General features: G+C 43.1%; 3 protein-coding genes across 10 annotated transcripts; 2 read left to right on the forward strand and 1 right to left on the reverse strand.

The window, feature by feature from the left end:
• The first annotated feature begins 1,166 nt into the window (after positions 1-1,166).
• LOC149400293 (ATPase, F1 complex, OSCP/delta subunit protein) lies at positions 1,167-2,173 on the forward strand. The gene has a single exon (XM_089611694.1). It carries the CDS (start codon positions 1,271-1,273, stop codon positions 1,925-1,927), a length of 657 nt encoding a protein of 218 aa, XP_089467820.1. The 5' UTR covers positions 1,167-1,270; the 3' UTR covers positions 1,928-2,173.
• Positions 2,174-10,040: 7,867 nt separating this feature from the next.
• Positions 10,041-15,644, forward strand: LOC149400294 (U-box domain-containing protein 24-like). 7 transcript variants are annotated; one of them, XM_089611688.1, is made up of 7 exons: positions 10,041-10,127; positions 10,187-10,244; positions 10,335-10,364; positions 10,605-12,171; positions 12,246-12,555; positions 13,517-14,001; positions 14,369-15,644. In XM_089611688.1, the coding sequence occupies exons 4-7, from the start codon at positions 10,936-10,938 to the stop codon at positions 15,356-15,358; spliced, it is 3,021 nt and encodes a 1,006-aa protein (XP_089467814.1). In that variant the 5' UTR covers positions 10,041-10,127; positions 10,187-10,244; positions 10,335-10,364; positions 10,605-10,935; the 3' UTR covers positions 15,359-15,644. The 7 variants fall into 7 exon arrangements, with proteins under 7 accessions (XP_089467814.1, XP_089467817.1, XP_089467819.1 ...); XM_089611691.1 differs by having other exon boundaries at positions 10,668-12,171; XM_089611692.1 differs by having other exon boundaries at positions 10,050-10,127; positions 10,194-10,244; positions 10,668-12,171.
• A 194-nt stretch (positions 15,645-15,838) lies between these two features.
• Positions 15,839-21,817, reverse strand: ECA2 (ER-type Ca2+-ATPase 2). Of its 2 annotated transcripts, XM_089611685.1 has the most exons (8): positions 21,567-21,817; positions 20,385-21,067; positions 19,038-19,890; positions 18,838-18,959; positions 18,450-18,728; positions 17,995-18,378; positions 17,191-17,529; positions 15,839-16,611 (listed from the first exon to the last, which is right to left on the reverse strand). In XM_089611685.1, exons 2-8 carry the CDS (start codon positions 21,009-21,011, stop codon positions 16,042-16,044), a joined length of 3,174 nt encoding a protein of 1,057 aa, XP_089467811.1. In that variant the 5' UTR covers positions 21,012-21,067; positions 21,567-21,817; the 3' UTR covers positions 15,839-16,041. The 2 variants fall into 2 exon arrangements, with proteins under 2 accessions (XP_089467811.1, XP_089467810.1); XM_089611684.1 differs by lacking the exon at positions 21,567-21,817 and having other exon boundaries at positions 20,385-21,480.
• Between the last annotated feature and the right edge of the window lie 4,859 nt (positions 21,818-26,676).

A 26,676-nucleotide genomic window follows, 5' to 3' on the forward strand; every position in this document is an offset into this window, starting at 1 on the left:
AGCACCCTCAGGGCAAGCCTTCCAGCTGTGACCGAGGCGCCCACAATCAAAACAGAAGTCCCCCAGCCGCTCGTACTTCACATCAATCCACACCTTCGCCGAGTTGGATCCAAGTTGCACGAAGAACCCCCTACGGAGAGGAGCAATTATGTCGATGGAGACCCTGATTCTGACGAAGCCATCTCTACATCGGCCCTCTTTGTCTTTATCCACCCGACTCACCGACCCCATCCTCTTCCCCAGCAGCTCTCCCATTTTGGGTGTTCTGGCCAGGATCGGGAGGCCGTGGAGTTGTATCCAGAACTCCGCATGAGTGAAGTCAGGAGGTTCCTCCTCCCTGCCTGAGGGGTCAAACAAGATCAGGAGCGCCCTGTCAAAGAGCCATGGTCCTAACTCCAAAACCTTCCTCTTGTCATCAGGTTTATCAAAAGCAAAGCAAATCACGTCATTCTCTAAATCCTTAGTTTTAACATTCCCAGTCGTTTTCCAAAGCCCTCCGATCACCGCCTTGAGGACTTTTTTGTTGTATTTCTTACTACAGAGGAGTTTGCCTAAAAGAATGTCCACGCCCGAAATGTAGCTCTTACTAACCTCTTCGTCCGCGACCACCCAAACGTCCTCCTCTTCATCCTCCAGGTCCAAAGAAGACCATTGTTCGCACACTTTTTCCATACCGACCCTGAAAGACAGGGACAGAACCAAACCGAACCTCCCCAACTACCGGCAAACACGTTGAGAATCCTACCAGTACTCTCTAACCGAAAGCGACAAAGGTAAGAGTCAACGAGGCAGAGCAGGGAAGTCAGGCAATTCTGAGAGAAAACAAGTTTCTTCCCATAGGTGTTTTATTGGGACGGTAGAAGAGATCCTTTTAAATTCTCAACCTTTATGTTACGATATTTAATCTTTTAAAACGTTAATAATTTTTTTTAAAAGAAAATCATGTAAATCTGTTTTTACACAAAAAAAAAAAAAAAAAAAATTGCTGGATTTGATGTAAGTTTGTAATAACTTATGACAATTTAGTCCTTTCAAACAAAAGAAAAAATAAATAAATAAAGGAGATATGTGTATTCATCCCATTCAGATTTCAGACCAGGCATTGGACATTAATTTTAGTGGTCGAAAAACTATCTTATCTATTGGAAAATAAAAATATACGGAAGGTTAAAAACTATATCTACTATTTACTAAAGACCACAAAACAAAACTCTTCGGCTCTTCCCTCCCTCTCTCGCTCTCTCTCTCTCTCTTCTCTCTAACAAACTCCATGGACACTCTCTCAAGCTCAGTCTCAACCCTAAAAGTCCCAACAATACTCGTCCCATACTCTACTAGTCATACCAGGTCAGAACTTTCACACTTCAAGACCAACAACACAGAATCCACTTTTCACACCAACCTCCTCAGCTACCCAAAATCAAACAACAAATCATCGTTGATCTCCAACAACAAGCCCACAGCAAGCTTAATCGCACCACAGAGCTCTCTCAGAACCCCAAACAAAGCCGTCAACCGAGACCCAGCCACGGGCTACGCGGTCGCCCTAATCGAGTCGGCTCAGCGCCACGGCTCGCTCGAGCGAGTCGCCGGAGACGCGGAGAGGCTCTTGAACCGGCTAGGGCACGGAGAGGCGGGTCTCGGAGCTTACTTGGCCGAGAAGCGAGGGTTGGACCGGCGTTTGGTTCGGTTGGTGAAGATGTTGGTCGGAAAAGGGGATCTGGGGATTGTGAAGCGAGTGTTGGAAGAGTTCGCGAGGGTGTACGACGAAATGCTGGGGACTCAACTTGTTTTGATTTCCTCGCCCGAGAAGATGAGCGAAGATCGGATCTTTGGGATCGCCAAAACTGTTCAGAAACTTACCGGGGCTCTCAAAGTCAAGGTCAAGAATTTCGTCGGTGAGAATTATTCCTTCGCTTCAGTTTAACATTATAGGTTGAAGTGGAGTTTGAGAAAGAATAAAAGTATGAACCAACCAACAGAGATGAGACTGTTTCATTGAGATAGGTGTTATTGTATTGTGGGGAATGTTTTATACCCAAAATTCAGTACTAATGGTTATTATTTTTTTATTTATTTATTGGTTTCGCTGTTGGAATGTTTTAACTGTTTTTTAAGTCTTTAAGCCAGTATACATATAAATATTAAAAGTAGCTATATTGTTGTTGTTCAAGTCACGAATAACAATGATTGACCTTTAAGAAAACAGAAAAAAAAAATGAAGGGGCGTAGGATTGCAATTAAGTCTGGACAAAAAGCAATTCCAGCCAAATCTATTCTGGCCAGTGACGGAGTCAGTATAGGCCCAGCTAAAGCTGGCCATATGGAACCCGGAAAATGGGATCTCCTGATCCCGTCTCATATTTTGCGGGAAATGAGACTCTCGGAACCGTAAAAAATGGTACCGGGAAATCCCAGAACCATTTTCCACGGTACCGGGAATTTCCGGTACCATATTTTGCGGTTTCGGGATTCCCATATTTATTTTTTTATTTTATTTTAATCATGAATACATTTAAAAATAAATAAAAATTCATATATTTTCAATTAAAAAAATACAATTTTAAAAATATGGTACTAAACGGGGATCCCAGTTCCGTCATATTTCTCGGATGGTTCTGGGACAAAAGTCCCGGTACCACATTTCCTAATATGGTTTTTTCCCATTTCTCATATGGTACCAAAAATACGGGAAACGGGGTCCCGCGGGATCCCATATGGCCACCTTTAGGCCCAGCAGGGCTTAAGCCCCCCCTCAAAAAAAAAATTTTGGCATTTTTTGCCCATTTTTAAAAAAAATTACATTTTTTCCCTTGAAAATTTATACTTTTGATCTAATTTTTATAAATTTTTTACAATCAAGCTCCCCCTGATTTTTTTTTTTCCAAATTAGCCCCCTGATGGGCTTTTCTGGCTCCGTCACTGATTCTGGCCTTACCGAAATTTCAGCTCCAATTAGAACAGAGTGCTCATTCAGAACCAAATCGGAACGGAATACTTTGTTCGGCTTAGTTAAGAAACTGTTCATGAAAAAAAAAAAACTTTAATCTGCTTAATATTTAAAAAAAATAAAATAAAAAAATCTGAAGTAGTACCGGAACTTTCGGGCATGTTTGTTTCTCCTCTCAAAAACTGTTTTTTAGTTTTTGAGTTGAAAAAATTGAAAACAAAAATTGAAAACATGTTTGGTTTAAGTTTTTGGAAAAAAATTTCAAAAAATTTTGAAGTTGTTTTGGAAAAAAGTAAAGAAAACTGAAAACAAATAAAATGTGTTTTTGAAAAAAAATTTCTTCTCTTCTCTCCTCTTTCTCCTCATCTTCTCTTTTCATTCTTTCAAAAACAAAAATGAAAACTATACCAAACACTTTTTTCAGTTTTTTCACTTTCTCAAAAACAAAAATGAAAACTGTACCAAACAGCTTTTTGAAAACAACTACAAAACAGTTTTTCAGTACAACTACAAAAATTAGAAAACAGAAAACAGAAAACAGAAAACAAAAACTTTTTGAGTTAACTATCAAACACAACCTTCTATTCTGTGAACAGTACTGGAACAAAGTTTTAGCATCGTTTTTTGGCAAGAACAAAACAGAACTCTTCCGTTCCATTTGAGCCGCGCAGGTTTAGTTGCAATGCTAGCTTTACTTTCAAAATTACATAAGAAAACAATTTGTTAGGTACTTCAAATCTTAAACTTTTATAGACTTTGCACAAGTCAACCTGGAATCAATAAGCCAGCAATTCAATGTCGTTCACAACTATTGACTACAAAGATCACAACTGAGATTGTTATCATTGACTTGACAACGCATATATGCAAGTGTCGGCAATTCATAGCATCCAGCTTTCTCAAGCTGTCTCCAGTTTCTTCAAATTACCAGCTACGCACGATATATCACAATCCCATTGCAATTTGCAACTATAATTAATGAGCCTCCAATAATATAATAGATAGTAGAATTCATATTCCACGTGTATCTGTAGTTTTAAAAAACTTATTAAGATTTATCTAAGATGAACTGATTTTATTTTGTTAGATGGATTTTAAGATGTCATTCCGAATGGCAAACACAAGGGACAAGAATCGGAATGAAATATTTTTCCTTAGTCCAACACAAGGGACAAGAATCGGAATGAAATATTTTTCCTTAGTCCAACACAAGGGACAAGGAAGTCTTAAAATCTATTCTCACGATAACAAATTCACACAGATTCTATCGACGATAACGTTGTATGGATTTAAAAAGAAAAATCATTTTATTTTTTGGGTTGGAAAATGAAACACAAAAATGAGAACTATATCTACATGTGGTAGGGGTAGCAACGTACAAGGCACGACATAAATGCATAAAAAGTATGTATAATATTCTAACGACATGCAAACCGTGCAATCTAATTTACTTCAGTTCAATAACCCATCTCAAAATTGAAACATGAAAAAAAGTTATAGACGTTCCCAAAATCGAACTTTGTGAGTAATCAATGGTTAGCTCATACTCCAGATTTAGTCCAACCGGAAAGCAATTTGGGGGTTTTAGACATCAATAATCCTACCACATCAAAACCTCAGAATCTAGATATTCACAATGATTCTACAAAAAGCTTTACTTTCGTTTCTTATCATAGTTGCTATTTTTATACGCCTAAAAATTCCTTGAATAAACATTTGAACCAGAATCATTGGTTTGTTATCATATATATATGAATAGTATGTTAAGATTTATCCCCAAATCCTGACCTAATAAAAAAAAATAATCGTAAAAAACAAATAACAACACAAATTTATAGTGGTTCACCTTTAATGCGAAAACTATATCTACTTTGTCGCTGCAAATTTTCACTAAAACTCAAATAGGAAGAAAAAAAAAGTGTTTACAACTCTCTTCGCTCTACAAAGAACATCGGCGCATAGAGGATTTATAGGGAAAACGCTCTTCAGCAAATCATCGTCTGCAAATCGACGTTGTAAGGTCTTCAGTCGTCACATTGGCACCGCTCTTCAGCTCGGCAGTTCGGCGACCGATTAGGCTCCATACCTCTAACATAGTATTAAATACGCAATCACTTCATCCCGCATCTTAAATGATAGTATAATTGGTGATAGTACCGGTACATGACTTAGAGAATACGGTGTCAATTTAACAGGTGGCCAATAGTCTCCTAACTCCACTTTGGCAAATTGTCATGAACGATACTTCAGGCACTCAATAAATGTTTTTCTTAACGATTTTTTTTTTAAGATAAAGTTGCTAAAGTTTTATTTAGGATCATCGATGCATCAAGAAAGACCGGGTGAACTTGGTGTTTTGTCAATTGAAAAGAGTTGTTAGATAAACTACAATATAAAAAATTTCTGAATATGCATCTCAAAAGCAAAGAAAAGTAGATTTTGTGTAATTATTTTATTTTATATTTTTTATAATATTATTTTAAAATTAATTTAGTTGTATTGAAATAATATTTTATTGAATGATAATTTTTTATTAACATTTCTCAATTATATAAAAAGCTTTTTTAAAAAGGCTTTATTTTATCTACCGTATATTGCCTCGAGATAATGTTCTTTTATCTATTTTTAGTTTTATATTTTTTATAATATTATTTTTAAATTAATTTAGTTATTTTTTTATTAACATTTCTCAATTATATAAAAAGCTTTTTTAAAAAGGCTTTTTTATCTATCGCATATTGCCTCGAGATAATGTTCTTTTATCTATTTTTAGTTACCAGCTTTACTCTAACCTTATCTTTAGGTTTATTTCTTGATTTGTTTCTCGCGGTTTTGTTGACTTTGAACTTTTAAATCTTTACAATTTATTTTAAAACATGTACTACAACGTTTATAACAATATCTTTTTTTTTTTAAAAGATAGTTTTGCCACCAGTTAAGATTGAATTCATAATCTCCAATTTGACGGTGGTGTGAAATTACCAATTAATCTATGCTAGGTACCACGTAACAATATATTGTTAACTTAGATTAATGTATACCATACACCAACATTGTAATTTTTCCTTGTCAACCAAGATTAATAACTATGAGAACGTTATTCCTTGAAAAGGCATGCTATCAAAAATACATTACATATATATATATATATATATATACATACATATATATATATATATATATGTTTTTAAAAAAATAATCTAGAACGGCAAAGCAGGTTTATCTTGTACATAAATAATCTAGTAGGTTATTTACCTGTTATGTGGGATTTTTCCCATCCAAGAAAACATCAAGGCCCAACTCAAGCAAGGATGCATGGCGGCCCCGACCCAAAGAGTAGAATCCGGGATTATGATAAGTCGAGCTCACCCCTGAAGGGACCTCCCATCTTAGAGTCCAGGCAGGGTCGACCTCCAGGCAGGGTCGACCTCCAGGCGAGCTCGACTTCCAGGCAGGGTCGACCTCCAGGCGATCTCGACTTCCAGGCAGGGTCGACCTCAAGGCCGAGCTCGACTTCCAGGCAGGGTCGACCTCCAGCCCAGGCTCGACCTCCAGGTGAGCTCAACTTCCACGCAGGATCGACCTCCAGGCCGAGCTCGACCTCCAGGCGAGCTCGACTTCCAGGCAGGCTCGACCTCCAGCCGAGCTCAACTTCCAGGCAGGGTCGACCTCCAGGCCGAGCTCGACTTCCAGGCAGGGTCGACCTCCAGGTCAGGCTCGACCTCCAGGCGAGCTTGACTTCCAGGCAGGGTCGACCTCCAGGCCGAGCTCGACCTCCAGGCCGAGCTCGACCTCCAGGCGAGCTCGACTTCCAGGCAGGCTCGACCTCCAGGGGAGCTCGACTTCCAGGCAGGGTCGACCTCCAGGCCGAGCTCGACTTCCAGGCAGGCTCGACCTCCAGCCAGGCTCGACCTCCTTCAGGCAGGCTCGACCTCCAGGCAGGTCGACCTCCAGGCCAGGCTCGACCTCCAGGTAGGCTCGACCTCCAGTCAGGCTCGACCTCTAGGCCAGGCTCGACCTACAGGCCAGGCTCGACCTCCCGTCAGGTTCGACCTCCAGGCCAGCCTCGGCCTCCAGCCAGGCTCGACCTCCCGTCAGGTTCGACCTCCAGGCCAGGCTCGACCTCCAGCCAGGCTCGACCTCCAGGCAGGCTCGACCTCCAGGCCAGACTCGACCTCCAGGCCAGGCTCGACCTCCATCCAGGCTCGACCTCCAGCCAGGTTCGACCTCTACCACAAGTCTGAAGGGGGAGCCCGAGTAGATGACGGTTTTACCCCAACCCATCATCACCTCTCTATAAATACCTCCATTTTTCTCATTTGGAGGTAAGTTTGGCTCACACTTACAAAACCTCTGCTTCTCTCTCATCAGAGCCTCTCTCTCTAGAACTCGAAGCACGACACCTAAACTAATGTTGAGCGTCGGAGTGCCCGCCGGAGGGAACCCCTCCGCGGTCCTTTAGCTCACTTTTCTCTCTTTTCTCAGGTGACGAGTCGTCGGAAATCCTTTTCCGGCACGGCGGAGGTACAGGTGTTGGGACAACCTCTCCGTTCGACCACCGTGCGGTCATAGGGTCCGGCCCTAGACCGAACCGCGGACCGGTTTTCGTGTTGATCCATTTTTAGGCATTGCCATTTTGGCGCTAGAAGGATGGGATCGGTCGGGTACGGCCTCCGAGCTCGGTGGCGAAGGACCCTCGCCGTGCGCGGGAGTGGCGGAGCTCGAAGCAGTCCGGCCGTGCTGTTCCTTGGCCGAGGAGCTCGAAGAAGGAAGAAGGAGTGAAGAGAAATGGGACGAAACCTTCAGATCTGCTTTTTGATTTTGCAACCCAGGGGAGAGCGAAACGTGTGGGGCGGCTGGAGAAGACAACAAAGAAGAAGAAGCAAGGGGAGTGGGACACGTGGCCCTAATATTATGAAGTGGGTATTTCAAAATGCCCCCAAAAGAGGGGTTTTTCCCATCATTGTCACGCTTGCAGACTTGGGAATTCACAACACCTTCAAAAAGGGAATCTTTTTTATCACTTTGAAGATTTATTTTGGCAGCCACAATAATACTTTGGAAATCATCTTCATTTTCAAAGTCAATAAAATCACTGTATGGAGGAGAAAATGACATACCCAAGTCATTGAACCCCACAAAATCATCAATTTCGAGATTATGGGCCCCACCATCACCATTTGAGTTGGTAGAGTCCATCAATGGAGAATAAAAAACGTGGAGAAGATGGCAAATGAATGATTAAAGAAATGGCAAAAAGGAGAAGAGATAAAAGACCTACCTTTCAAAAAAAAAAAGAGGGGGGTAGACTTTTTCGAAGCAAGAAGACTCCCTCTCTCCCTCTCCAAGGCTTCACACAACACCTGAGATAAAAAAAAATAATAAAGGGGGTGAAAAAAGAAAAAAAAATAATAATAAAAAAAGGGGGGAAACAACAAGGGAAGGCAGGTGGAGAGCGCTCACCATCAACATGCTCAAGCCGGAAAATCAAAGACGGTCGGGATGACGTCCAGAAAGGCGACGATCCACCCCGAAGACACGAAGTTTCTTGAACGACTAAGTCCTCCAATAAACTGGGGGGTTAATGTTATGTGGGATTTTTCCCATCCAAGAAAACATCAAGGCCCAACTCAAGCAAGGATGTATGGCGGCCCCGACCCAAAGAGTAGAATCCGGGATTATGATAAGTCGAGCTCACCCCTGAGGGGACCTCCCATCTTAGCGTCCAGGCAGGCTCGACCTCCAGGCGAGCTCGACTTCCAGGCAGGGTCGACCTCCAGGCGATCTCGACTTCCAGGCAGGGTCGACCTCCAGGCGGAGCTCGACTTCCAAGCAGGGTCGACCTCCAGCCCAGGCTCGACCTCCAGGCGAGCTCGACTTCCAGGCAGGATCGACCTCCAGGCCGAGCTCGACCTCCAGGCGAGCTCGACTTCCAGGCAGGCTCGACCTCCAGGCGAGCTCGACTTCTAGGCAGGGTCGACCTCCAGGCCGAGCTCGACTTCCAGGCAGGGTCGACCTCCAGGTCAGGCTCGACCTCCAGGCGAGCTCGACTTCCAGGCAGGGTCGACCTCCAGGCCGAGCTCGACTTCTAGGCAGGGTTGACCTCCAGGCAGGCTCGACCTCCAGGCAGGTCGACCTCCAGGTCAGGCTCGACCTCCAGGCAGGCTCGACCTCCAGGCAGGCTCGACCTCTAGGCCAGGCTCGACCTACAGGCCAGGCTCGACCTCCCGTCAGGTTCGACCTCCAGGCCAGCCTCGGCCTCCAGCCAGCCTCGACCTCCAGGCCAGGCTCGACCTCCCGTCAGGTTCGACCTCCAGGCCAGGCTCGACCTCCAGCCAGGCTCGACCTCCCGTCAGGTTCGACCTCCAGGCCAGGCTCGATCTCCAGCCAGGCTCGACCTCCAGGCCAGGCTCGACCTCCACTCGACCTCCAGGCCAGGCTCGACCTCCAACCAGGCTCGACCTCCAGCCAGGTTCGACCTCTACCACAAGTCTGAAGGGGGAGCCCGAGTAGATGACAGTTTTACCCCAACCCATCATCACCTCTCTATAAATACCTCCATTTTTCTCATTTGGAGGTAAGTTTGGCTCACACTTACAAAACCTCTGCTTCTCTCTCATCAGAGCCTCTCTCTCTAGAACTCGAAGCACGACACCTAAACTAATGTTGAGCGTCGGAGTGCCCGCCGGAGGGAACCCCTCCGCGGTCATTTAGCTCACTTTTCTCTCTTTTCTCAGGTGACGAGTCGTCGGAAATCATTTTCCGGCACGGCGGAGGTACAGGTGTTGGGACAACTTCTCTGTTCGACCACCGCGCGGTCATAGGGTCCGGCCCTAGACCGAACCGCGGACCGGTTTTCGTGTTGATCCATTTTCAGGCATTAACATTACCTATATATTCAACTTCATGTGTCATAAATAAAAAAAATTGTTAAAAAAAACATTTTTTCTACCGTTCCATTTCCCCCTATAGCTCTGCCTTTGCTGAACCGTTGACCCCTGAGCGGCTGAGCCACATGAATTTTTATATATATATATATATATATATATATATATATATATATATATATATTTGATTCAACAACAAAAAAAAAAAGAAAAAAAAAAGAAAAAAAAAAGAAGAAAGGATTGCTACTGTCCAAAAAAACAAGATTGCTGAGAATCTAGACTTAGAAGAGGTATTCAAGTCTGTCCGTTTTTTTTTCGTTCCAATATTGACTCTTGAGTTGGAACATAGGACATAGGAGCGATTTTTTTAAGTCGAGTCCATAAAGCTAGCAACGCAGCCTTTCAAGGTCATGATCACATTCTATTAATTACCACTAATTATTCTCTTATATTAATATAGCTATTTATGGAGATATATACTTGATATTTTGTCTCAGGTTTAAAGCACCGGCATTTTCTTCTTCCAGGTACATATACAGCTTTAATTTTCCTTATTTTGCTGTCTCTTTTTTGGGTACTTTCGCGGAAAGTTTGTTAATTGAGGCAATTGGTGATGCATTGGTCTTTCACGGAAGTTGACTTTTCTGTGGACGACTCTTTTGAGTCTGTTCTAGTATCAAACGCAACGTTTTTTTTTTCTTTTTTCTTTGAATCGAACACGAGTTCAATTGAGGGACTGGGTTGAATTTAATTTTTTTTCTTCTTAGGAAACTCCATGACCCACGTTCAGAATTATAAAAACAGCTGAGACTTTACCTTCATTTTCTCAGCGACCAAACAATTGCGCTTATATCTGAGTTTGGATGAACGCCTGAGAGATAAGCCCTTGTTGATATTGCTTTTTCATCAGAGAAAAACAAGAAAAGAGTAAAAAAAAAAAAAAAAAAAAAAAAATTGGAACTTGATTATGGGTTCAAAAGCTGTTCTTCTGGGCCAAAGCGTGGCGGCAGTTTGTCTCGGAACAGTTGTAGCTCGGTGAGAAGTCTTGAATGGGAAAAAGGAAAAAAGAGCACTTTGTTTTTTGGTGGGTCTGAAAAAATGATGGGGCTGGAATTAGCCACCAGCGCTTCGTCTGCCTCGGCCACGGAGACTCTCTCTCAGACCGTGGACGGAATCCTCGAGTTCATAGTGGCCGCAAAAGACGTCCTCGTGAACAAGCAAAGCTTCAAGCAGCTCACCGAGTACATGGAAAGGCTGGTCCCGGTTCTGAAGGAGCTGAGCAAGAGAAACCTCGACGGCTCCGAGAGCCTGAGCAAAGCCGTGGAGATTCTGGGCAAAGAGGTCAAGTCGGCGAAGCAATTGATGACCGATTGCAGCAAGAAAAGCCGAGTATATCTCCTTCTCCGGTGCCGGGCCATAGTGAGCCAAGTCGAACGATGCTCGAGGGAGATCAGCCGCGCGCTTAGCCTGATTCCGCTGGCGGATCTCGGAATCTCGTCGGGCATCGCCGAGGAGGCTCGGAGCCTGTGCGAGAGCATGGGAAGAGCCGAGTTTCGGGCGGCGGTCTCGGAGGAGGAGATCATGGAGAAGATCGAGTCGGGGATCCAGGAGAGGAACGTGGACCGGTCCTACGCCAACGGCCTGATGATCCTGATAGCGGAGGCGGTCGGGGCGTCCACCGAGAAGTCGGAGCTGAGGAAGGAGATCGAGGAGTTCAAGAGCGAGATAGAGAACGCCCGGCTCATGAAGAACCTCGCCGAGGCGATCCAGATGGACCAGATCATCGCTCTGTTGGAGAGGTCCGACGTGGGGTCGTCTCCGACGGAGAAGAAGAGCCGGTACTACTCGAAGAGGGACTCTCTGGGGAACCAGCCGGTCGAGCCGCTTCAGTCCTTCATCTGCCCAATCACGAGGGACGTGATGGTCGATCCCGTCGAGACTTCCTCGGGCCAGACCTTCGAGAGGGCCGCGATTCAGGAGTGGATCGGAGACGGGAAGACCATGTGCCCTCTCACCATGACCCCGATAGAACCGGCCGTCCTACGCCCCAACAAAACTCTCAGGCAGTCGATCGAAGAATGGAGGGACCGCAACATCATGATCGCGATCAAGACCACGAAGCAGAAGCTCTTGTTCGAGGAAGACGAAGACGTGATTCATCGGCTCGGCGAGCTTCAAGAGCTCTGCGAGCAGAGAGACCAGCACCGGGAATGGGTGGTTCTAGAAGATTACATTCGGCTTCTCGTCCAGCTTCTGGCCGGAAAAAATCCGGAGATTCGGAGGCGCGTGCTCGCTGTCCTTTGTCTCTTGGCAGAGGATAGTGATGATGCTAAGGTACTTCGTGAATACCATGAGATTTATTTATTATTCATGGGTTTCATTAGATTTTAATGTTGGGAACATCGCAGGAAAGATTGTTGAGAATCGAAAATGGGATCGAGAGTATCGTGAAATCGCTCGGGCGTAAAGTTGAGGAACGGAAACTAGCCGTGGCGTTGCTGTTGGAAGTGTCGAAGTGTGAGAGCACGAGAGACCGTATCGGGGGAGCTCAGGGCTGTATCCTCTTTCTGGTGACGATGACGAACAGCAACGACGATGACGATCGAGCCACGGCCGATGCTCAGGCGTTGCTGGCCAACCTCTCGCACAGCGAGGACAATGTCGTCCTCATGGCAAAGGCCAACTATTTCAAACACTTGCTTGAGCGTCTCTCTTCAGGTTCTCTCTCTAACTGTCTTTTATCTTCTTTATTTTGTTTGTTTAACTCTTGATTAGAGCGATTCAGAGCATTTGGCGGCGACGGGAGATAGTTTTTTTTTTGTTTAGGATCTGATGTTGTTAGACTAAAAAACTCGTATGCCATACTATGAGAAATAACTTGACAAAGAGGGTGTGGTACTTTTAGACGTTAAGTATCTCACCTCGAAAAGTATGAAGGAAACTGAAAAGTTAGCATTACCGGAAAGTTATCAAAGGCGGGCCTCGGGTTTAAAGAAGTGGACAGGCCTGAAATGGCCTTGCCTCATTGGTACAGGTTTCGGGGGACAAGGGTATATTTGGCAAGTACTACTAGAGTGTGGGAAGGAGTGACCTATGTGTGAAGTGGAATTTGGTGATTGGTTAGTTAGCAAAAGTTAGTTATCAACAAGGGAATAAAAGGGTGAGTGAGAGAGGGCATGATCTTCATCTTGCATTTTGGGTGTTTCTTGTGTGAGAATATTTTAGAGGTTTCTCTCTGAACCTCTCGTGAGTCTTTGCAATACCATAGCAAGATCAATACAATTTGCCTCTGTTCTTTGGTTATCGCGTTCGCGTTCTTGATTGACTTGTTATAGATTAAACACATTAGTTCATAACAATGCTTATAAAGCCACGAGTTACTCCTAGCATTGTCGATTGGTCTTGAGATGGAACCTCGTGATACTCAACATGGTATCAGAGCCCACAAAGTTCGAACGAGCACCAGTCCGTAAATAATCGGATCCGGCCCAAAATGAGTGCTCCAAAAGAGCCACCATCTTAAGAGACCCAATTAAGTCAATCACATCACTGATTCATTGCTCTAATTGTCAATTGGTTTTGAGATGAAACATCAGGGTACTCGACGACATATACTAAATGACTAAATATTAGTTCAGCATTAAATAACAAAAGGGAAACTTTTGTGACTCCGTCGCAGGCTCGGAAAATGTAAATGCGGTGGCGATTTTGGCGGGGATGGAATTGACGGACCGCAACAAAGAAGCGGTGGTCGAGGGAGGCGCTCTGGGGCCGCTTCTCGACCTGGTCTCAACGGGCGACTTGGAGGCCAGAAGAGCGGCTCTTTCGGCTCTTCGAAACCTCTCTACCGTGCTCAACAACGGTCTCCGGATGATCAGAGGCGGCGCGGCGCGGCCCTTGCTCGACATTCTTTTCCACGGAAATATCGAGGACTTGAGCCTCAACGAGATTGTCGCGACCACTGTTATGAACCTGGCGGCGGCGGCCTCGGCAGCGTCTCGGGATTCCAGGCACACGCCCGTTGCGTTCTTGGAGTCCGACGACGATATCAGGAAGCTTTTCGATTTGGTTAGCTTGAGAGGGCCCGATGTACAGCAAAGCGTTCTTCAGACCTTTCACATTCTGAGTCAGTCAAGTTCGACGCTCAAGGCTAAGTTAATCGAGGTAAAAGATTTGCCTTCATTTTCTTCAGTTCTTGTTAGTTATTAGTACTGTTATATTTCCAGAAGACCTTTTTAATATCTGATAAGCACATAACTAGCTCTTAGATCATTGGTTTGCATGGTAGTCTTTTTTTTTTTTTTTTGTCCAAGAGAACTAGTGGCAGTATGAGAAATAACTTGGTTTAGTGTTACTGATGAGTATGGTGAGGTATTGATCGATATCATCATACAAGAACTAAAGAGTAGATAAGCATATTACTTCATTCATGTACCACGACTCCCGACAATTTCAAAAGCTCATTAAAAGTATCCGAAAATGTTACATGGAAAAACCTTTCGCGGGCTGATCCGGAGCTGCGTTTATTCAGTACTCAGGATTCCCAGTGTTGATCCAACTATGCGAGAGCAAGAACCCGAGCGTGCGAGCCAACTCCGTGAAGCTCTTCTGCTGCTTGACGGAAGGTTCCGAGCCCGACGAAGCCATCGTGGCGGAGCACGTCTCTCAAAAGTTCGTCGAGACCGTGGTCGAGATCGCCAAGTCATCCTCCAGCGACGAAGAGAAGGTCTCGGCGCTCGGCATAATCTCCAACCTCCCCGAGACGTCGCAACAGATCACGGCGTGGCTCATCAGCGCCGGCGCTCTCCCGGCCGCCTCCGCCTTGCTCGCCGGACGCCGCCGCCGTCTGACGGAGAACGCCGCCGGAGCGATCCGCCGCCTCGCCGGCGCCGTCTCCCCGTCGGAGCTCGACGGTGACACCGTCCCCGCCCTCGTCCGGCTCCTCGAGACCGGGACCGCTCCGACGAAGCAGCGCTCGGCCGCGGCTCTGGCGCGGCTCTCGTCTCGGTCGCGGGACCTGAGCCGGCCCGTCCCGAAGCGAGGCGGGCTCTTCGTGTGCTTCTCGGGCGCCGCGGCCGAGCCGCGCTGCCCGGTCCACTCGGGGGTGTGCTCGGTGGGGTCCTCGTTCTGCCTCGTAGAGGCTGACGCTGTGGAGCCGCTGGTCAGGGTCCTCGGGGAAGCCGACGAGGGTGCGAGCTCGGCGGCCATGGACGCTCTGTCGAGCTTGATCGAGGGAGAGCTTCTGCAATGTGGAAGCAAGGTCTTGGACGGTGCCAATGCGGTCCAGCCAATCATAAAGCTTCTGGGGTCGGCCTCCTCGCCGCTGCTCCAGGAGAAGGCCCTGCAGGCTCTGCAGAGGATGTTCCGGCTCATCGAGCTCAGGCACAAGTACGGAATGTGTGCGCAGATGTCTCTGGTGGACTTGACTCAGAGTGGGAACGGCCGCGTCAAGTCCATGGCCGCCACCATTCTCGCGCAGCTCAACGTGCTCGACGACCAGTCTTCCTTCTTCGGGGCGTGAAATCGGGTACCGCTATGTTTTTAATTTTTGGAAATAGCGAGAGTTGAATTCTTTTCCGTTATTGTAGATCAAGGTTAAGTCTAAATTATAGACAACGTAGTGTCTATCTGTACTAGGTTTCTTGTGTCTTAATATATCTCGTGGTGTATATTCGGAGTTAAATTTTTCTGTATTACTTGGCCTTCCTGATAGTGATGTGCTCTTTGGCTATTTGATCATCAAGAAGAGTTTTGAACGGCAAGTTTTAAAGTTACCAGGTAAATTAATGTAAATGTTTGCATGTGCACTCATGTCTATGCCAAGCTATGGGTGTAAATTCTTTTGTGAAACAATATTAGGGAATATTGGAGATCTATAATACACATAAAAAGCTCAAACAATGGCCCATTCAATTTTGCGCCGAATTCGAATTGTAAACATACAAGATTTGAGTTTCATTTTACTTTTATCAGATTCGATTTTTGTATTTCTATAATGATATGAGCTAGGATATTTCACGTAGGAAATTAGTACCCTAAGATGTGTGCTAATCCGCTGCCCCTTTCCGTATCAATTCAATTATAAAAATGGAAGTTATGCAAAACACCAAAAAAAAAAAAAAAAATAGTAATAATTTCCTAGGTAAGCATATATCTAGATGAAAAATAAATGAATAAAGAAGAAGCAAATACAATGATAATCTCTCAAGCCGTCTTCTCCTTCTTGGGCGGCCTTCTTCTCCGGCTCCTTCCGACAAACTTGAGCGCCTCGTCGATGAGTATCACCGGCGCAGAGACCATCAGAACCAGAAGCCACTCGTTCGCACTCAGCGGCACGACCCCAAACACACGAGCGAGGAATGGCACGTAGAGAATGAGGCAGTGGAGCGCAAAGGAGAGCGACATTGCGAGCAGGAGCCACGGGTTGGTCCACGGCGGCATCGTGACGAGGCTCGTGTCCTCGGAGAGGGCGTTCAGGGAATTGAACATCTCGATGGCGACGAGGACCGAGAGGGACAGAGTCATGGCCTTCACTTTCCCCGCCGAGAAGTAGTCGCATGGGTCGTTGGTGAAGGAGAGCGTGCGACCGCCCGAGACCTCGAACGGAGCGGCCGTGAAGTTTGGCCACGAAGAGCACTCTCCCCAGTTTCGGAGCTGAGACAGCGACACGAGCGTGTGACCGTCGCTCACGAGGTTGATTCCGAGGAACGACGGTTGCGTGTACCACAACACAAACACGCCCACGGTCGCAATCCCAACGTACGAACCGATCACCTGCCGACCAAACCGAGATTTATCATCAGTTTTGGTATATTTATTTTATTTTATTTTACAATTAATTGAGTAAATAAGCCACCAAAATTTGGAGATTTGATAGATAGTCAAACTTTTTAAAATTTTAAGTAAATAGTCGTCATGGTGATCTGACATTGTTTGGACGTTTTTAGCATTCCATTTATGTCATTGAAGTCTGATGGTTATTTACAATTATTAACGAATACTTGGTCTATCTTCTATTGATTGTGTAGCATTTCAGCTCATTTTAAAAAATATATTACATTTTTTTAATTTAAATTAAAACTTCCAAATCAATAACTTATTTTCTTTTATAAAAGAAACTTTTAATTTATATATTAATCCTAAGAACACTTAATAATAGTTAAAAACAATTTTAGAATTTAGAACAAGATTTTGTTTGGATGATAGTCTAAAAAATTCTAGTAAATATGTTTTTAGTTGTTCAGGTGTAGAGTTTAAAAAGACTGGTATTTTTATGAGAATGACTAAAAATCAAGGGTATGTTCATGAAAGTCCAATGAGTAAATGCGGTTAGAAGTCGATGATGTGACATACCAAGTAACGGAAGAGAACCCAAGAGTCGATGAGAGGGTCGTCGCTCTTCCTGGGGGGTTTTCGCATGATGTCGGGGTCGGGCGGGTTGAAGCCGAGAGCGGTCGCGGGAGGGCCGTCGGTGACGAGGTTCACCCACAGAAGCTGCACGGGAATCATGCACTCGGGTATTCCCAGCGTGGCCGTCAGGAATATCGATATCACTTCTCCGACGTTCGAGGATATCATGTATCTGATGAACGCCTTCATGTTGCTGTAAATCGACCGCCCCTCCGCCACAGCTGACACGATGGTGCTGAAATTATCGTCCGCCAAAACCATGTCCGAAGCCTCTTTCGCAACCTGAAGTATTTAAGGCCTCTTTGTTAGATGTGTAAAATAAAAAGCCTTTTAAAACTAATTGAATAACAAATTAGCCAAAATTTTAACTTTTTCGAAAAAGAAAATAAAAAAATCAAGTTACGTTGTCTACTGTTTTTTTGACACTTTATATAAAGTAGAAAAATGACATCTTTGTTTTTTTTTTTTTTTGAAAAACTTTTTTTTAAGAAAAAATAAGAGATTGGACTCTAAACACAAGCAGTGTTTATTCGTACCGATTTTTTTTTTAATCAAAAAGATAAAAATATTTCATAAAAATTTTAAATGCATTTTTTTTATACTTATAAATTTCTGGACATGTCTCTATATATTTCTTCATCCATATTCTAGGCATACTGCTTGTTCAATATATAAAAAATAAAAAAATTACCCCTATATATTAGCAATCTACCACCACTTGGCTATTTTGCAAATAAAAGAAGTTACCTCAGTTCCAGTAATGCCCATGGCAATCCCTATGTCTGCTAGTTTAAGCGCGGGAGCGTCGTTAACCCCGTCACCTGTCATGGCAACGATCTCTCCCATCTCCTTAAGAGTTCTGACGATGTCTTGCTTGTGCCGGGGCTCGGCTCGAGAGAAGACCTTTCCTCCGGGGCTCGACAGTATTTCAATCTGCTTGGACGGAGACAGAGCCGCAAACTCTTTGCCCGTGTAACTTTTCCCGCGCAGATCCTCGTCTTTCGAGAACAAGCTGATCTCCCGACAAATGGCCTCGGCCGTGGATTTATTGTCCCCGGTTATGACCATTACCTTAATTCCCGCCTCCTTACAATCCTCGATCGCCCCGTGAACTTCCTCGCGAGGAGGGTCCTGTAAAGAAAAAAAAAATTTAGGGAAATTGTGATTGAATACTCATGATAAGAAGTGTATATTTAACTCACTCTTAAACCAACAATCCCGACGAAAGTAAGGTCGCTTTCGATAGAGGAGTAATTTGCTGGATCGAGAAGCAGTTTATGAGCGGGATGTGTCTCGGAGTGATAGCTCGACAGCGCTCCAAGCTCATCCTTGTATGCCAAACCCAAGCAGCGAAGTCCCTTCGAGCTCATCTCCAGCAGTCTCTCGAGCAGCATTTGCTTACAAGGTTCGTCTATCGGAGTGAGAGACCCGTCCGCAAGTTGAACGTACGAACTCCGTTCCAGTAAACTCTCAACTGCACCCTGACGATGATGATCAAGAAGAAAAAGAGGACGAATAAATCAGTGAAAATCCATGTATGTTTTACTTGTGTGACAAGGGACTGTAACAAGATTAGAGAATGGCTAATACTTTGACAAGAAGTTTGTTACTCCCAGTCTTTTCGCGCACGATGACGCTCATGGACTTCCGAACGCGATCAAACTCCAAAGTGGCGACTCTTTTCGACCTTCTAGTCCACCATTCGCAACAGCCTAAACTCGGGACAGAATGATTCAAAACATGCACACACACACACACACACACACACACACAAAAAAAAAAGAGCTCACCTAGATTCACGGTGCTGCGATCAATCAAGTAGCTCGAAGCAAGCTGAGCGTCCCGGATCTTGCTCCTGGCCTTCCCGTCCGGGACTCCCATCTTCTCGACCAAGACCTTGAGAGCAGCCTCGGTGGGCAAACCCGTGGCCCGGAAAAGATTCCCGTCGAAATGAATCCCGGCATCGTTACAGACAGCGCATATCTCCCCGATCGCCTGCAAGTTCGGATCCATCCCGTAGCAACTCCAATCGACGATCCCACCGTCCTTCGGGTCGTACGTCGTGCCTTCAACACGGATCACCCGAGAAGCGCTTGTCTTCCCGCCCAACGTGAAGAACTCCGACACAGACATCTGGTTCGTGGTCAACGTCCCGGTCTTGTCAGAGCAGATCACGGTGGTGCAACCCAGCGTCTCGACGCTCGGGAGCTTCCTGACGATGGCGTTCTTCCTCGCCATCTTCTTGGTTCCGAGGGCGAGGCAAGTGGTGATCACGGCCGGGAGGCCCTCGGGGATGGCTGCCACGGCCAAGGCCACGGCGATCTTGAAATAGTAAGTGCATCGCTCGAAGGAGAATCGGACGTTCGTGGGTCGATATCCTCCGTCGTCGGAGAGGTCCCACGAGAGGAAGTTCTTGTAGTTGATGGCCCACACGACGAGGCACACGACACCGATGGCGGTCGTGAGTCTGCTACCGAACTCGTCGAGCTTCTTCTTTAGCGGCGTGTCGCTCTCCTCCAGAGAGGCCTCGTGTATCTGCCTCTGTATCTTTCCGATCTCTGTGCTCATCCCCGTCGCGACTACGATGCACACGCAGCTCCCGTTCACCACCGTGGTCCCCGCGAACACCATGTTCTCCTTCGCCTGCAATTCAATACAGGTGTATTAGCCGCTTAAATTTAATCAACCCGGTTAAAGTTTAACCCTGGAATATGTGAGCCTGTGTGAACGTGGATACAAAAATAGCTCCCGAGAATATAAATAAATTTATAAAGCAAGAAATAACCCAACAATATTCTCGGCTCAAACTAATCATTTCTTTCCTCTAATTTCCATGCCGAAAAAAAAAGAGACTAATTCAAATCTGACACACATTTTTTGTTCATTCCTTTAATCAATCGTGTCTTTGTCCCTAGATTTGTTGTTTTATTTGCCTGATTCTCTCGTCGCTGCAATTTCCCATAATCTCATTGTAATTGTCCCATTTCGAGACAGTGTTAAAAAAACAAAGCCGGACACTAATTAACAAAAAAAAAAACTCAGAGATTCCTTCAAACTTCAAAGAAAAGTATATATATTTGCAAAGACAATTAACTGCAAAAAAAAAATAAAAGGCAGCCAAGGTTAAAAAAATTTACCTGCAATTCGCAATTGTCCTCGGAGAACACGGGCTCGGTCCCTTTGAGGACAGGGTTGGCCTCCCCGGTGAGCGAGCTCTGCTCGACCCTCAGCGTCGAGGTCTTGAGCGCCGCGACCCTCATGTCCGCCGGGACTTTGTCCCCGACCCGAAGCTCGACGATGTCTCCCGGGACGAGCTCTCGGGCGGGCAAATCAGGCACCAAATACCCGTCCCTCCACACCTTCCCCGACTCGCTCTGCATCTCTTTGAGAGCCTCGAGAGCCCTCTCGGCGTTGCTCTCCTGCCAAACCCCGACCACCGCGTTCAGGACCAGAATCAGCACGATCACCGCCGGCTCGACATAGGCCTCGAGGCCCGAATCGGGGGATTCGGGCCCGTGCATCGAGGCCAGGACGAAGGAGATGAAGGCAGCGACGAGGAGGATCTTCACGAGCGTGTCGTCGAACTGTTCCAACACCGATCGCCACAGAGGCTTTTTCTTCTCTTTGGTGAGCTCGTTCCAGCCGTGTTTCTCGCGGCGCTTCTCGGCCTCGTAGCTGCTCAGACCTTTGTCCATCTTCACGTCGAGCTCTTTCAGGCATTGCTCGACCGACCATGACCACGCCGCTAATGGCTTCTCCTCCATTGGTGGGTTTTCTTTTCGAGTTGTTCAAGATTGTTTCAAGCTCATATCAAAAGTCCCTACAGAAGGTTAAAGGGTAGGTGTGACGTCATGATATTATGGGTTTTTTTTTACACAAACCGACAGAAGGCACAAGTTTGAAATTCATCTCTTCTCTTCTCTGGCCAGAAATTCTTCGAAAACTACTTATAAGATCTCGTGACATACATGACAACGAGTCAGTTTGTTGCTATCCAGAAGACCACAGAAGCGAAAAAAAAGCAATTTCAATTTCTTCTTGATTCCAGTTAATGCATTAATTAAAACACATGAAAAACCCATCTATTTCTCTCCTTCCAGTCGTACTCTGAAATTAAAGTCGTCAACCACTTCAAGCCTAGAAATTACATACACACTTACACTCGTTCCACCACAACAAACAAAATGTATTCATACAAACCGTAGAGAGAGAACTCAGAGTAGTACTGACATGAAAATCCAACATACACACACACACAATTTTTTTTTTTAAATTTGAAAGAGAAATGGGAACTCGAGGAAGAAGAGAAGTTTGCGTACCCACAGCGATAGAGACAGAGAAGAGCGTGGCTTGCGAACAAAGCAAGAAAATGAAGGTTCAATTCGTAATGAAAAGACTGGTCAACAGACTCGGAAGAAGAACTTGAGTAGTGGGTTTCAATGAGTGAGACTGGTCTTTGGGGTTCGAAAATTCCGGTTTCCACTTTTGTTTTGCTTTGCCTTTTTTCTTTATCACGACTCTTCGAATCTGAGACTGAGAATAAGTTTTAGTTTTTCCTTTGTAGATTTATTTTCGCAACCGTCGAAAATAGGTGTCATTCTTTGAGAATGAGTGCTCATTTACGACTTTACCCCTACCAGTGTATATAATAATCAAATAGTAGTAAAAATAGTTATCAACTAAGCTAAACTGCTAAACGTGTGGACATCGTGGCTTGACTTTTTCCCGCTTTTAATTGTAGGCCGTACGCGTTGCCGTTGCAGCACTTCGTGGCATGTTTTTTTTTAAAAAATTATAAACAAAATGTGTAAAAAATTTACAAAATAACACATATATATATATCCAAGAAAACTACTGTTTTGCTAAGCACACAAAAAAAAAAAGTAAAAACCAAACAATTTACATTACTTAATATAAATAATTAATCATAAACATAGTTTTTTTTTATTTAATCACAGCGAATTGAGTTAAGAGCATTGACTTGCGAAAATCGACCACAATATCTTAAGATTCAGAGTTTTTTTTTTTTTAAAGCGGTTGAAATATAGTCAACTCATGTAGCCATAAATAAAAACTCGAGAATAAAATTATTGTTTTCAGATGTACTAATTGAAATCCAACTAATACAATAATAACCTAGACTTAAAAAAAAAAAAAAAAAAAAAAAAAAAAAAAAAAAAAAAAAAGAAGAAGAAGAAGTGTGGTAGCTAAAAATAACACATATATCGATGCTTTATTTTTATTTATTAAACTCAATTAACCCAGCTGGCATGTGTAAAGTACATCAATATCCATGATCTATAATGATGATATTACGAAAAAAAAAAGAAGAAAAAAAAAGGCATTGTTCTACTTCTTCTTAAAGCTAATTATAAAAATAATTTAAAAAAAAAAAAAAAAAAAAAAAAAAAACAAGAAGCAGTGTGGTAGGTGGGTTGGTACTTGGTAGGCACAAATATGAGAGATCAGACAACTCAAGAAAGTTTAGTTAAGCTAATTTGCATTTTATTTGATTGGCCAGCGAATTCCCACCAAAATCTCCAACTTGTCCAAAAATCTTGGGACACAAACTTGTTTCTGTTTTTGTTTTGTTCTATTATTAACAAAACGGCATACACATTTAAAAAAAAAAATGACTTGTTTCTGTACGACTTTGGAGTAAGGGAGATTTGTGTGCGTTTTTATAATGAGCATGATCATTATGAGTGTAATAATCAGTTTTATTTAGATGCCCCCTGAAAAAAAGACGATTCTATTACTTTGACCATCAAAATAAAAATAAAACAAAAACAATAATAATGTTAGAACTTAGAAGTAGTCTCTCTCAAATATTAGAATTGTAAATAACTAAGCATAATGAAACTTGAATATTTCATTGTAGCCTACGTTTTTTTTTTATATAACTAGCCATTGGCTGACCTCTCAACAATTAAAGTTTGTTGAAATCTCTTTTTTATCCTTTCTATATTTGACGATTTTTTTATTTCAAAAATTATTTTGGTGCTGCATTTATTGTGACGCTAAAATACATTAAATAATGGGTCAAGCGGCTATATAGCCAAATAAAACTTAAGCTTTTGTAAAATAGCCATAATTTGTCAACTATATGCAAACTAGCCAAAGTAAGATTAATCTAAGCTGGATTAAATTTAATCTCAACGAACTATAAAGACAGAATGTAAGTTTTATGAAGACTGGATTAAAATTAATCGAGACAGGATTAAAAGTCGTAGTATTCTCAATTGGCTATTTTGCTATACCTAATGAAAGTATGGCTATTTTACAAAAGTCATAGTTTGAATTGGTTATTTCATACCATTTTTCCTTAAATAATTGATTTTGTTCCCTTAATTGTAAAATCCTATTATTGTTATATTATTTTAAACGATTTTTTTCTTCCAATTCTTCATGAATTTGAATTTTTATTTTAGCGTTCTATTTGGTGCAGCAATTAGCATTTTATTGGGACGCTGAATTACATTAAATAATTGATTTTGTTCACTTAATTATAAAAAAAAAAATTATTATTGTTATTATGTGACACCATATTTTTCCTTTCAATTCGTCATTAATTTGAATTATTATTTGCGTTTTTTTTTTTTTTTTTGTGTTGACTAGAATGTTTTTACATTCGAATTCCTTCTCTCTCTCTGCATGGTAGTCGCTGTTTTTTTTTTTTTTCACTTCTTCTCTTGCCAGTTTTGAATCTGGAAATGTTTTTACCATTTATTATCATTAAATGAGTTAACAACATTATATTACCATTTATTATACAATACCATTTATTATCTAATACATTTTGAGTGCATATAGAATATAGATACCGTCTATTATCATTACCATTTATTATCATGCATCTTTTTAGATAATTTTTTTTATAGTTTTCAGAGATTGATTTTTTTTATCATCATTATATTACCATTTATTATCTGCAATTTTTTTTGGGGAAGAATGGGTTTGACGTTTGTTTTTAATTTTTTAAATGTTGTCACCAGTTGTGTGTATGCTTAAGTATTGTCTGGTTAATTGTGACCTTAGTTATTGTCATTTATTTCATTTTTATTTATTTATTTTCTCATATATCATTGGGCAGTAATACTTAAAAGGGTAATAGAATCTTTAAACGACAAGTAATAAATTGGGATGGCTAATAAAAAAATATCTAAAATGTAACTAGATTGCAATTTCAAGTTTGAAAATGGCTAAATATTAACTCCGCCCCAATATTAAATCATTGTTTACCTGTTTTGTGACGCATATTCTATGGAAATAACTAAAGGTCTTATTTGGACCGTAAAGGTTTACCTAAATTTTTTGGGAAAAAAAGTACCCCGTAGCGATAGATAAGCCGCAAAATAAATGGTAAGTTGGTAACAATAATAAAGGGATTTTACAGAATAGATATAAAAATAAAAATAAGTTTCGATCTGTCATAAAATATATAATTTAGTTGTGATCCGTCGTAAAATTGTAATCATGTAATAGTAAACATATTTTGTTTTAAAGGGAAAATACTTGGAGAAGACAAATCTTACACTACCGTAGAATCCTAAGATGAAGAAAAATAAATTAGAATTTTTTAGGCTGAGCAAGGAGGACAAAGCTGTCGGTCAAGCATTATTAAACAATTCAATTGATTCTTGCACTCTAACAAAGCTGATGGCAATGCGTGTGCAAATAATAATTACAAAAATATTGATTGCAGGGAAGCCAAGTTCGTGGAAAGTTTCATTCGTATATAAATTGTTATCAAATTCGTTGACTCCGTACAATATGGCATTACTACTGTTATTTCTTTGTCTATGCATTAGATCTTAATATCCCTTATTAGGGCTACGGATATAAAATATGCATTAGTAATTTAATATCATCGGGTCTCTTACTGCCAACTTTTCGTTTTTTATATATTTTTTCTTTATGGAGGTTGGCTTTTTCTAAATATATATTCTTTTAATTTGGTCTTTAGGATTATTAGTATAAAAAAAAAAAAACCACTCATATGTAGTGCAATTCCGACATGATTTGGAAAGGAAAAGAAAACCTCAATAATTTAGGAGCGTTTAATAAAACTAATTAAAGACGATTTTGAAATTCTCTATGTTAATATTGATGAGCCTTCTATAAAGTTCAACAGCCGTGGGCAAAACTCTCCTGGTAAAACCCCCAAATCGGTTCTCTACAGATACCCTAAAAAAAAAATTCGCCGCCGCCCCTCTGGGTCCGGACGCGTCTCTGGGCTACCCAGCGACTCGGCTCCGTCCCGGGGGGGAGGGCGTCTCGCCTCAGCGATTCCGGCGACCCTTCTTTTCTCCGTTTTGGCGTTGTCCTGGACCTCCGCTGTTCTGCCCTGCCTGCGCCGCCGTGCTCGTACGCCTCCACCAGATCTGCTACGTGGTTCTCCTCCTCCTCGTTCCGTTGGTCTCTTGCCCGCTCGGGCCTCTGCGTCCACCCCCGCAGAGTTTCTTTACCGACACTAGCGTGTCCTTCGACGTGCTTGGCGGAAGATCTCTGCGGCGTGAGTTGTTGGAGAGCTCCGGCGTGAAGGTGGCTCCGGACTCCTACGGTGCAACCGCCGTCCGTGTCGGACTCCTACGGTGCGACCGTCGTCCGCCGTCCGTGTCCGAGCTACCGCTCTCAGACCGTAGTGCGACTGCCATCGGTGTGCGCCGTCGGGCTCTGCTTTCCGATCGTTGTGCGACTACGAAGGGTCGCAGATCTGGGGTTGGTTAGATCTGAGGTGGTAGTAGATCTGGGTTTTTGTGGTTGGTTTAGTGGTTTCCAGTTTAGGTGATTGGAGTATGGATCTTTTTAATTATTTTTATTATGCTTGTTTTGTTTTGGTTTGTTTTGGACTCGGATTAGCCGTAGTTTCATCTCCCGTAGTGGATTTCCTGTTAGGTTTCTATCTATGCAGGTTGAAGAGCCACCCTAGTTGTGGTTATCGGACCAAGTTTGGTTGGGTTTTTCCATCGCCATTCTTTGGGTTTTTTAACGAGCCTCGTGTGTGCTCTATTGGTGCTTGTAATTCTTCCCGTTGTCGGAAGTTAGCACATATCGTTCTTTTACCGGAAGTTAGTGTTAGATTCACCTCGACTTAGGTCTTGGTAATCCATGTGCTAAGGTGTTATTCTCCTGTATTGATGGGTTTTTTACCCAATTTTAATGGAAAAACCGTTTTATTCAAAAAAAAAAATTATTGATGAGCCTTCTTACATAATTAGTGCCTTAGAGCAACTTTATGGTAATTAGTGCTTTAAAACAATTTTAATGGTGAAGTCAATACCACCTCGTTTTCACTTGCCACATAGAATTTTCAAGCTACATATATTTAAGCAAGAACCTCACTTTATGATAAGTCAATACCCTTCTTTACTTAAAGAGTAAATTTCATTTTTACCCCTTGAGCTAGCATAAGTAACAACCTTTATC

Source organism: Urtica dioica, chromosome 4, assembly GCF_054948205.1.
Source record: "Urtica dioica subsp. dioica isolate 48M chromosome 4, U.dioica_male_clone48M_v1_H2, whole genome shotgun sequence".
NCBI classification, from domain to species: domain Eukaryota; kingdom Viridiplantae; phylum Streptophyta; class Magnoliopsida; order Rosales; family Urticaceae; genus Urtica; species Urtica dioica.

Coding starts and splice junctions, on each gene's coding strand:
- LOC149400293 (XM_089611694.1), top strand. CDS start 1,271: ATGGACACTCTCTCAAGCTCAGTCTCAACCCTAAAAGTCCCAACAATA.
- LOC149400294 (XM_089611693.1), top strand. CDS start 10,936: ATGATGGGGCTGGAATTAGCCACCAGCGCTTCGTCTGCCTCGGCCACG. Junction 12,172..12,245: donor AGGATAGTGATGATGCTAAG/GTACTTCGTGAA, acceptor GGAACATCGCAG/GAAAGATTGTTGAGAATCGA. Junction 14,002..14,368: donor TCAAGGCTAAGTTAATCGAG/GTAAAAGATTTG, acceptor GCGTTTATTCAG/TACTCAGGATTCCCAGTGTT.
- ECA2 (XM_089611685.1), bottom strand. CDS start 21,011: ATGGAGGAGAAGCCATTAGCGGCGTGGTCATGGTCGGTCGAGCAATGC. Junction 18,960..19,037: donor TCGCAGCACCGTGAATCTAG/GTGAGCTCTTTT, acceptor TCCCGAGTTTAG/GCTGTTGCGAATGGTGGACT. Junction 17,530..17,994: donor TGGGCATTACTGGAACTGAG/GTAACTTCTTTT, acceptor TAAATACTTCAG/GTTGCGAAAGAGGCTTCGGA.